General features: G+C 39.0%; 1 protein-coding gene across 1 annotated transcript in view; it reads right to left on the bottom strand.

The window, feature by feature from the left end:
• Positions 1-275: 275 nt before the first annotated feature.
• Positions 276-12,624, bottom strand: part of LOC136695468 (proprotein convertase subtilisin/kexin type 5) — a 30,756-nt gene continuing 18,407 nt past the window's right edge. The window contains exons 11-16 of the mRNA XM_066669568.1: positions 11,223-11,468; positions 9,413-9,611; positions 7,312-7,517; positions 6,510-6,610; positions 5,257-5,428; positions 276-966 (exon numbers count right to left, since the gene is read on the bottom strand). Coding sequence (XP_066525665.1) covers positions 557-966; positions 5,257-5,428; positions 6,510-6,610; positions 7,312-7,517; positions 9,413-9,611; positions 11,223-11,468 — 1,334 coding nt within the window. The 3' untranslated portion in view covers positions 276-556. The remainder of the gene's footprint in view (positions 967-5,256; positions 5,429-6,509; positions 6,611-7,311; positions 7,518-9,412; positions 9,612-11,222; positions 11,469-12,624) is intronic.

Genomic DNA, 12,624 nt, shown 5'->3' with positions numbered 1-12,624 from the left:
TGTATGACTGTAACTACCTTGTGTTCTTGTATAGTAAGTGGACTGCTTAAATACATATACAATTTCATTGACTTGAAAATGTTTTTAGATCACACCGATGGATTATATGACACCATTCTCAACAGCATGGTTCAACAGGTCATTGAAAATATGAACGATTGATGATAATTACACAAATTTCACACAACGAAAGGTCATTATTTAAAATTTTACTGCATTAGATTTAGTAGATTCCCAGATCACACATACCATTTGTTTATTTATTTAAAAAAAAGAGTTTAATATTACAATATACAAGCGTTCCAACTAACTACATAAATACTCCAAAATCTAAGTGTGTAATCGTTGCTGCATGTAGATACAACACACCTTACAACAAAAAAATGTATATTCTGGTTTATCAAAATATTCTAAAAAACACTTTCCATTGAATAAAAAGATGTAAAAAAGAAAGGCATATATGTTTCTTGCTTTTACAGTATCTCAGTCATGGTGGTGGAACGTGAGCAGTGTCTGTGTGTGTGAGAGATAGAGAGAGGAATACAGTGAGCTCTCACTAGATTCTGTTAAGGTGTGTGTTCTCATTGGCTTCCTCCTCTTTCTCAGCATCCTCTTCCTCAGTGTCTGGCTCATGGACGAAGCTGCAGCGGCGGTAGATGGAGCCATCTCTGCACGTATAGACCACATCTGCCTCATCTCCGCTGTCGTCTGGCTCAGGGACACCATGGGGCATCGGTCGGGGGTCCAATCTTGCAGCCCCCTGCAGTCTCACGTAGCTCCGTCGCCAGCACAGCCTCTTTTTGGCACGAGCTTGCACCAGAGCAAACACAACCAGTGCCAAGACAACGGCCAGCAACAGAGACACAGGAAGAGCTCCAGAGGAATGCTGAAAGACCTGAGACTTCACACTCACCTCGTCACCCTCCACTCGGCTGTCTGCTCGCACTGGAGCCTCCAAACACAGAGCTGAGGAAAAGAGGACAGAATGGGGCACTGTCTTTACAACTACACAATATTAAGCCGTATTACTGGTGTGACTATAAATAACCGACAACCAATGAACAACCACCAACACCTGCTTATTTACTCGTTTAAATACTGTGTCTCAGTCAAGTTACTCCTGTAATGTAGGCTATATTATAAATCTATCTGATAAATATATCTATACATATATCTATTATAAATACATTCTAAATCTATCCGAGATACCCAAGGGATATAATAGGTTAAGAGAGTCTTACTTAAACCTTCAAAAAAAAAAAAAGATTTTTACTCAGTGCTAATCCTACTTATTACTACTGTCTACCCCAAAAATATGACATTGTCAAACTGGTGGGAGAAGGTTAACACGTGTTTCTTCAGGTACACGTGAAGAGCCACTACTTCCTTTCAAACTGCTCTTGACATTGGAAAGATGAAAACGAGAACATTAAATGCCAATTCTGCTACGTCAGCTAATTTATCCCTGGGATGATAATTTGTATATATATTTTTTCATTCATTCATTGTCTGTAACCACTTATCCAGTTCAGGACCACTGTGGATCTGGAGCCTACCTGGAATCACTAGGCACAAGGCACAAAGACACCCTGGAGGGGGCGCCAGTCCTTCGCAGGGCGGCACCCACTCACATATTCACACCTGTGGACATTTTTGAGTCGTCAATCCACCTACCAATGTGTTTTTGGACCGTGGGAGGAAACCGGATCACCCGGGGGAAACCCACGCAAACAATGAAAGAACACACCAAACTTCTCACAGACAGTCACTCGGAGTGGGGCTTGAACCCATAACCCCAGGACCCTGGAGCTGTGTCAACCTACCTGCTGCGCTACCATGCCAGGCTATTTTATTTTATTTATCTTGCCTAGGGTGCTTATTATCAAATGTCATACACAATGATAATTCATACACATAATATCAATGATAATGAAGTGTAATTTGTTAAAATCTCAGAAAATAGGGTTTTTTTATTTGACTTATTTGTGTATCAATATATATATATATATATATATATATATATATATATATATATATATATATATATATATATATATATAAGAGAGTTGAGAGAATCTACAAGGAAAGGAAAATTACAGTTCTATTGTGCAAAATCGTATATGTTGTGCTTGCTATAATTGAATAGATTATGAATTATAACTTTATGGGGCAGTTTCCCAGACAGGGTTTAACTAAAGACAGGACTTGTCCTTAATCTGGAATAGTTACTCATGTTTTGAAAAAGGGCTCTTTTTACATATATTAACTACTGATTACTAACCAGGCGGCACAATGGTGCAGCAGGTAGTGTCACAGTCACACAGCTCCAGAGACCTGGAGGTTGTGGGTTCGATTACCGCTCCAGGACTGCCTGTGAGGTGTTGGTGTGTTCTCCCCGTGTCGGCGTGGGTTTCCTCCGGGTGCTCCGGTTTCCTCCCATAGTCCAAAAAAACACGTTGGTAGGTGAATTGGCGACTCAAAAGTGTCCATAAGTGTGAGTGTGTGAGAGAATGTGTGCATGTTGCCCTGTGAAGGGCACCCCCTCCAGGGTGTATTCCTGCCTTGCGCCCAATGATTCCAGGTAGGCTCTGGACCCTGGACTGGATAAGCGCTTACAGATAATGAATCAATGAATGAATGAATGATTACTAACCAGGACTATGGAGTCCTGAACTAAAGTAAACAAGCTTAATTCAAAACCACCTGTGCTAGTCTGGATTGCCTATAAAAGCTGCTATAAAGCATAGAATAGACCCAAATGCATAAAATAACATAGAACAAATACAAGTAAAACCATGGCTGCAGAGATGAGACTCAGGTCAAAAAACTTTACTGAGCATGAGAAAACTCATGCGGAATCAAATAAGAAGAATGCCTGGATATCTATATACAATAAATTCAACGCAAAATAACGCACATCTACAAGAACATTCCAACAACTCCAGGTAAGGATAATTGGCTTCAGTAGGTTTCTCATTTGTGAAAAAGACTGCTGCTGAAGCCTGAGGAGAGAGGTTTAAGACTGTTGGGGGACCTACACATAAAGATCCTGACCAGGTGGTTGAGTTACTGACAGAAAAAATGGGACAGCAACCTTTGGAAAATGGACCAGATATATAATATGTCCATATCGACAGTTCAGATGATGGATCTCAGACACCTAACTTAGGTAAATTAATTAATTTCATCTTGCCTTTTATTTTAAAACATTCCAAAGTGTATTTGTGTCAGTGTCCTATAATCTGTGTTTATCTGAACTGTTCTTGTTTCAAGGAGAAGGTCATTTGGATAGAACTGAAGTGGAGTTGCAAAGCAGTTTACCCTCCACATCCTCAACAAGTGTTGCTGTGTCTGCCAGTAGACCTGCTGGTCAGTACAAAAAAGACTCACTATACATAAAAGTTTGGCTACTGAATGTAAGTTAAAGTACTCTGCGACCCTGAAATGAATAAGCAGAAAAGACGATGAGATGAGATAAGTTATCTTAAATCTTAAGGAGGAGCATGATATGAAAATGAAGATCCTGAAAGTAGAACAGGAAACGAAGATGAAGGAGAGAAACGTCTCAAATGCCACAACAGCACAAAAATTTGTAAAATAAAGTATATTATGTTGGTTGTAATAGTTGTTTCTGCAATGCACCAAAGATAATGTACACTTTTACTTTAAAATGTATTAACTCATTACATGTGGAATGTATATGATTTGAGCAGAAGGGGGAAAAAGGATAATGCTGAGAACATCTACTTAAAATGGAAGAATGCAAAAGCATTTCTGTATACAAGTTCTTTTCTGGTGTCTTTTGTAAATGGTGGTACATCTGGATTGTCATCCTCTTCAATTGGAGGATTAGGGCATCCACACTGTTTGAGGTAGTTGTGTAGAAGAGCCGTTGCAATGACGATAATGCAGATTCTTGAACCTGAGTGTTTTTCAAAGGCTGAAAAAGACTCTTTCAAATGCCAAACATGCGCTCTACTAGACCCCTAGTTTAGTCACAGAACAATATTCCATTGTGTTGATGAATCATGAGTGGCACCTTTCCAACGTGCAACAATGTTTGAACAGTAACTGAGGAGTGCATACACCTTAGTCATTTATGGAAAACCAGTTCTTGAATTCCTGTATTCCTCGGCATCTGGAGTAGATGGGCATTTTATGGGAATATGCCTATGACTCCTGGAAACTGCCCATGTTCATAGAAATGTACTTTGTAGTTCACCTGGGTTGTAGCATCAGGGAAGTTTATGTACTGTCCTCTTAGTTCACAAATGGCTCTGCAAACACTGTGAATGATTTTACATACTGTTATGTAAAACACACATATGGTTCACTGACACCAAATAAATCCTGTTTCTCAATGAAAAGTGCCAAAGGCCAAGAGCCTTAAGGAGGATATGATGTGGCAGTTTAAGTATGGTAGACAGAATGACTCTTATTATTGTTCTTTTTATGGTTTCATTCTCTTAACATCTGTTGAAAAAATGAATGTACATCTCTATTTCCATTAAGGTTATATGAATTTCACAAAGATGAAATCATTTTACTCAGTGAACTGCTGACTGTAACTGTGCCTGACTGTTTTGGAGCATGGAACTTCCTTAAAATAATTAATTAAACAGAAATGTCTATCCAATAAACTTTTATTATTTCCTTTCTTAATTACTTTATTTATTATATTGTAAACAAAACACTGATACTATTTAGCACACATTGTATCCTGTTTGGGGTATATTATATCAAATTTTAACACACCAAAATCAATATGAATGGCTTATGAAACCCAAATATTGTATATGCTGCAAGATTTCAATATCCTTAGTCATGTAGAGACTAATCAAGAAATCAACTACAATTGTAAAGGATCTTTCTAACTTATAATGTCTACATATATATTCACCTAACCTTTCTTTACCTCATAACCTTCTAAATTCTTCCAGTGTACAAATTAGTTATTTAAAAAATTAGCACAAGTGATCTATTCAAGAAGGCCTAGAGAAACCTCTAGTAGATCCAGCCAAAGCTAATTTGACCTGCATAACAAAACACAAAATGCATCTTAAAAAGTGTTAGTTTTAAAGAATTTAAACTGTTCACAGATCATTGTGGAAATAACTAATTTATCTTTTCTAGTCTTTAAGCCTCGAATGAATAGAAACACTTTTATGGATATAAGGACATTTGCTTTCAACTTAATCACATTTCAGAAGTAAATATTGACTGATGGTGGAAGGATAAGATGTGGATTTAGCTCACCAGAAGAAGCATCACAGAGGCAGCAGTTTCTGGCAGTCTCCTCAGGCTGGCAGCAAGGCACACACTGACTGGACCCAGCAAGAAGACCAAAGTCTGCGTGGCAGGTCAGGCAGTTTTCAGGCCCAGCTCCAGCACAGTGCTTACAGGACTCATCACAGGGCTCACACACCTCCTAACAAATTGTTAAAAACAGAGACAAATACTGCAATAGTGAGACAAGTATATGCTAATATGTATATAAAGTAATTGATTTTATGACTGTTAAAATACTTTTTTTTCCTGTATACTGTCTCTCCTATATTTGTGTAAAATTTCACATAACCATTGCATTAGCTATTTTCTCAAACATCTTAATGGACCATGTGCACAATGTACTGTGATGTATGTCCACTTTCTGAACAACACGTTTGTTTACTTTCGCCTGGCGCCTATCAACAATTACCTTTCGGATCTCCTCGCCTTTTTCATTAGTTTATATCGATTTTGCACAGTCTTTATTATTAGTGTTTTTATTATTATAGTGCATTTTATAGCGTTTGTTATTGTATATACTGTTTTAAGTGATTAATTGGTTAGGCTAATGCTACTGCTACACTGAGTGAGTTGTCACTCTGGGAATGCAATTTCGAAAAGGAATGTTAACTTTAGCATGGGCACTCAAACAGTACCGGGGAGGGGGAGATACGTGGTTTTGACAGCCAGGTCTAGGTTTAGCTGCTATGAACAGGTGGGGATTAAAGCCCATAATTAACACATGTAAAAAAGTGAAAACTACTAAAAACGGAGATAGGTGTTTTTAATCAGAGAGCGACGATATACAACAACAACCGCTATAAAATACACTACAATAATTATAATACTAACAATAAAATCTACGTGCAAATCGATATAGACTAATAAAGCAGACGAGAAGATCCAAAGTGTAAGGGTTGAGGCGGAAGTAAACCGATGTGTCGTTCAGAAAGCGGACATATGTCACAGTACATTGTGCAAGTGATCCATTACCAGATAATGCACTGTAGTACACACTACCTGATAGATACTATAAAGAATCCTGTGTACATTAGTACTTCTGATTAGTTTTATCCCGATTAAATCTTAGTCAAATATTTAACTGTGGTACATTTCCATGAAATATTTTCTGCCTGAAGGAGCTTGACCTATGACCAAAAGGAACTCTTTGTGTACACACACACACGCACACACACACACACACACACACACACACACACACACACAGATACAGTACTTACACTCTGAGATAAGTAGCGGCTTTCTTCGCAGTAAGGGTAACACACCCCATTCTGCAGGACACTGCCCCAGTCACACGTCACACAGCTCTGAGGTGTATTATCTGCAAACACACTCACACATCTTAGTCATGTTATGAAAGCTCATTCATCCTGAACTTATTAATCTCGGATATTTTAAATGCAAGTCACCTCATGAGATTGTTATGTAACTTACTCACACAACTACACACTCACATATACCCCGGCACATTTTTAGGAACGGCTACACAAGGGGGTGGTAGTCAGTGCCACAACTCAAGAAAAAAACAGTAAAAGGCCTAAATCAAGGGAAAAAAAATTCTTTTACACAATAATTTTAGGTAGACACATAAGTTTGAAAATGTATCCTCCCTTTTACACAAAATCGATATGCATAAAATCAAGACTTCTTATGAATTTATTGTTTTTGTGATATTCTGAAACAAGCATGTTTTAAATGGGGCTGGGAAATTCACAGAGAAATACACAAGGGTTGATCAAATTCTCAGTATAGGTATAAACTAAAACACGTGACATTTATTACATTTTTTTAAACCTGAAGAAAATACATTTAAGGTTCATTCTATATGCAAGACACAAGGCCCAAAACAAATACTGGCTGGCTGTGATATAATCCATAAGTAGACGTACATCCTGCTTGAGCCAGATCAGGACAGGCATAAAGAGTTTGCTCAGAAAGGATACTGACACACATGTCTGGATGCTTCATAACCACAGCCTATGGCTGAGCTGAAGCTGTTTTCATTGTGTGGGTCAGTTTTACCTGTGCAGGTCTGGCAGCTGGTGTGGCACTGTCTGCAGCTGTGTCCACTCTGGTAGAAGCGTTGAGGGCAGAGCTCCACACATAGTCTGGTGCCATGCAGGTCCAGCAGAGGAGGAACACACAGTCTACAGGCATCTGGCCCCGGGCCTGAACACAGCTCGCATGATTCATCGCACTTCTCACAACACTCCCCTGTACTGTAGTACCTGATCCAAACAGTATCACATGAGTGGTCTGAGTTAAGTTAAATTCCTAACTTAAACTAGATTTCACAAGGTCAAAGTAAGATCTTTAAAATTGTTTTTTTTTTTCATAAATAATTGTATCTGAGCGCAGTCAGTTTTCATGTCTGTAACAAATATACAAATATGTAAATCATTCATTCATTGTCTGTAACCACTTGTACAGTTCGGGGTTGTGGTGGGTCCAGAGCCTACCCGGAATCACTGGGTGCAAGGCAGGAACACACCCTGGAATGGGCGCCAACCCTTCACAGGGCGACACACACACAAATACATTCACTCACACCTATGGACACCAACGTGTGTTTTTGGACCGTGTGAGGAAACCGGAGCACCTAGACGAAACCCACATGGACATGGGGAGAACACACCAAACTCCTCACAGTAACCCGAAGCAGGACTTCAATCCACAACCTCCAGGTCCCTGGAGCTGTGTGACTGCTACACTACCTGCTGCGCCACTGTGCCGCCATATTAAATAATGAATTCATTCAATCATTCATTGTCTGAAACCGCTTATCCAGTTCAGTGTCGTGGTGGGTCCGGAGCCTACATGGAATCATTGGGCACAAGGCGAAAACACACCCTGGAAGCACAGTATTTTTTTTTTTTGGAACACATGTAAATTCAGGAGGAGCTTCAAGACTTCTAAATACAAATAAAATACAGTGAAACCTTAACTTACGAGAGAATCAACTTACGAATTTTCAGAGAAACGAGAAGTCGCTTGTTTGCTTTATGATTCAAGCCGAGATCTGAGTTATGAGCAAGCAATCTTACGTCACCCTCCACTAGACAGCCCAGTGAGCATTCAGTTCACTTGGTTATCTTGACGTACAGGCACCTCTGTTGTATCGCTGTTTTTTGTAGCATTGTAGCATTAAGTGTAATTAAAAAATCCCTCAACCTCCTCCACCTCTGCCAGCATCTTTGTCTGATCTTCAAGGTAAATACACTTAATAGAACCACTATATTACTTTACATTCTATTTTATTATGCATATTTTTTAAACATTAATTGTACATTATTTGTTATTTATAAAGTAATTAAAAAAAAACCCACACATAACCAAATGGGGAAATTTAATTTCATATACGAACAAATTGTGTTACAAGCTTGGTCACATAACGAATTAAACTCGTAAGTCAAGGTGTTACTGTATTATGAAGTATTATGACATACTAACATTGACAGACTATCCAAGGACTGTCACCTGCTTGTTGGCACACCAATATTTGCCATGCATTATTTTAAGTCTTATCTGAAGTAATTGGCAGAAATTGCCCCCATCACAGCTTGACTGCTGAGTTTCAATGTACATTAAACATTTGCTTATGGGAAATTATGTGGAATGTTCACACGTCCTAGATCACTGAGTCATACAATGTTCAGCAGTACTGTTTGCTTTGCTTTAATACAAAGGATTATTGTGTGACATGGACTTTGGCTCTAACTGTTGTATACAAAAGACTATGGTCATTGCGTGACGTCTTGACAGAAAGACTTCACACCCACAGTGGTCAATCCTTATTTTTCATGTCTTCTAATCTGCTGAACTGCATCTCTGCATTCTTGACACAGCATCTCTATATCTTCCTTTTTATCTTTTCTGAGGACTTTTCTCTTTTAATAATATCCATTTTCCCTCCTCTTCTTCTTGTGTTCAGACAAATTATGCTATATACATGAACAAAATATATATTACTATTATTACTACATATAAAGCATGATTTCTGTTGGAGGTTAAAGGTCAATCATTTTTGTATCCCAATTTCTAACACTGAAAAACAGCCACAATTATTACTATATCATAATATATTGTATGAATGTGAATGTTTTGCATGTGGAGTGAATTTTACCCTGTGGGGCAGTGTGTGAGGCAGAGGTGAGAGAGCATGTGCAGGTAGCCCGGAGAGCAGCTCAGACAGTCTTTATGAGAAGCTCCAGAGCAAGTGGAGCACACAGGATCACAAGGCATACAGAACCCCAGCTCAACTCTGTCAGCTTCCTCATGAGCACTGTAGGTCCCATCTGGACATTCTGTAACACAGGAGCTATCTGCAACACACACATACACAGATATAAACACATACAGAAACAGCAGTATACAAGAACCTGGAGACCTCTGGTCAAATACCTATGCACAACAAACCTGTGCACACTTTAATGCATATTTACTGTTGATTAGCTGATATGGTATGTTTTTATTTTTGTATGTTAAATTTACCATCTTTTATTACATTCTCACACCATTGTCTTCATCACAGTAATCAAACAATAGTCCTCTAGGTGTACTTAGGCATATCAATGAAATTACGTCAGATCCGTAAGTGTTGGCAAGATCTAACCAACCACCAAGTCCCCTTTGTTTTCTCTTGGCTTTCAAATCAGTTGTGTGACCACACCTGTATGATCTATACATCCTGAGATGTCTGAGACTTATCCCTTCTGTACTGGAGTGTGTCTCTACAGTTCTCATCCACTGGGCATGCCAGGGTCTCACTTCGCTCCTGCCTTTGTGAACCTAAAATAACTCTACTGTAATTGCTAAGCATTTGCAGGCTCTCTCTCTGCCGCTCTGGGTGTAGCATTCTGCTTATGTGAGGGAATAGAGCTTTCCAAAGCTCTGTTAGGGCTGGTTTATACTTGCCTTCATGTACTGGCCTTTTATTGATCTCAGCTCTTTTCTCGGCTGAACCATCTTGGCCTATTTTCGTTTAGGCCATTCTGAGATATTCTTAGCCTTAACAGGTTGTTGACACTGTGGAGTGACTCCGGGCTCTACTCCTCCTCCGTCTTACCAGGGGCAGTGCTAAGCAATGGATCTGTGCAATGCTCCTTTTGCTTCAAACTAGTGTAGCCAATCTTGGCCTGGTGGATCCTCAGACCTCTCGGGTTCTTGCAACTTTTGCCACAATAACATGTTACTCTCGTCATCAATAATCATTCGCAAATGTTCGTAACCTGGAACTCTGTCCTTTTGCTGTGCTCATACTCCCTCCATCTCAGGCACCCCTGGGATTATTTTCCTGAAGGGTTGTCTATAGCTATACATGGGTGATCGCTAATCAGGGGCACTAATCCTGACTGCCATGACTGCAGTCTCTCCAGCAAAACAAACAAGGAGACATATGTGTACTAATTAAATATGGCGAAACAAGAAGAGAGAAGAAGGAGAACCAAGTAAAATAAAATGATTAAAAACAAAATTTCTGCTCCTTGTCCCTCACACCTATGCACCTTTTTTTTGGAAGGTAAACAAAATATCATTTTCAATAGATGCTGAAATCTGTTGTTCTGAACAGGGCAGTTTAGACATGGCAAGAAAAGTGCTGTGTTGTTTGATAATTGTGGTGGTTTGATGAAAGCATTTGACAGCTGTTTTATGAAGATCCCAGAGAAATGTCAACTGCTGTGCATTTGTTGCATTTTGGAGGTGTGCTTTAACAGTTTATACACTGTGATATTTACATCATATTTATCATATTGATCATAGCAACTTAACAATATCTACACAGTCATTACCAATAAAGTTAAGCTCTGCTTGCACAGAGAATTTAAGCTTGAAGGTTTGCAAGTTTAATTTTTTTTCTTACAGTTCAAATCAGTTCCAGGCCTTTTGCACAAGGAATTAATTTTACAGTGTGGGGGAGTTTGGTGTTCTCTTACTGTGGAGGTATCGAGGTAGGGTGCATGTCTGGCAGTCTGCTGAACCAGGCCCACTGCAGGACTGGCAGGACCGATGGCATGCCTGACATGTAAATTGGTTGTCATGGAGGAATGTTCTGGGTGGACAGTCTGAGTCTCCCGTCACTCCACACATCATGGTATTGGGGTCCAGCGCCAGGCCCTTCTGACACTGAGAGCACTGGGTGGACTCTGGACCCACACACTGAGCACATGTTTGGTGACATTCTGGGGGAAAAAAAGACACATGACAGTGAGATGAGCACTTTAAAAACACTGCCTACTGTCAATTTATATCAATATACTACAACCTCAACAAATCAAATACATTCTTTTAATAACAATCTGACACAGATACATACATTTTGAGATTATTCTTGTTGTGCTTTTAACTTACATACCATTTTTATTTTTGTTATAATTTGAAAGCTGTCTTGTACATTTGTGAAATCCCCCAATTCAGTCATCTCTTAATGACTGAACCAATAAAAAAGGTCCAAATTACTTAAATATGTAAATACTTTCAACATTAACATCCAACAGTCTCCTTTTTCTGAAAAAAAACTAACATTCTGCAGATACAAGGCTTCAGTCTTTTGTTCTGTTTACCCAAAACATGTCTGCTGACATTCAGCATTTAATGATAATACCTGAACCTTAAAAACATTTCATCTACAGGTTTATGTATAAATGCATTATGCATGAATCTTATTTATCCAACCTGAAACTAAAAATGACCTTATTATTCATTTATTTTCTTGTATATAACGAGTATTGGAATTTTTGGAAAAGTACTTCTAATGGCCCCCCGCAAAGCTACTTAAGAGAATGCCAAGATACTGGTGTGTACAGGTGTATGATTTGGGTGGAGGATTATTTTCAGTATTGCTCTGACACTGACAAGGTAGAGGTGTTTTAGTGTGTGTTGTGCTGATATAAGTGGATCAGACACAGCTGGGCAACTAGGGATTTGAAAGCCTTCAGTGTCACTGCTGGACTGAGAAATGTCCACCCACCGTAAATATTCAGCCAGTAGACTCCTGTGGGCAGCATTGAGTGACAATGACCACTGATAAAGGACCAACAACACAAACTGTGCCAGATGTGATGAACTACTGTCTCTGACTTTACATCTATAAGGTGGACAAATGAGATCGGTGTGTCTAACAGAGTGGACAGTGAGTGGACTGTACAAAGTGCTCCTCTATGGTTAGTGGAGCTGATAAAGTGGACAATGAGTGTAGATACAAGATAGGTGTTCCTAATCCAGTTATCGCTTTGTGTAAAGATTCCAAATCCCCAAAAAAATAATAATAATAATTAAGTGAAATTTATTTCACTTAATCAATTAATAATAGAAAATGGAGTAAACACGCAAAGAGCT

This window comes from Hoplias malabaricus, chromosome 4 (genome assembly GCF_029633855.1).
Source record: "Hoplias malabaricus isolate fHopMal1 chromosome 4, fHopMal1.hap1, whole genome shotgun sequence".
Taxonomy (NCBI): domain Eukaryota; kingdom Metazoa; phylum Chordata; class Actinopteri; order Characiformes; family Erythrinidae; genus Hoplias; species Hoplias malabaricus.
This window is presented reverse-complemented; position numbering and strand designations above follow the sequence as displayed.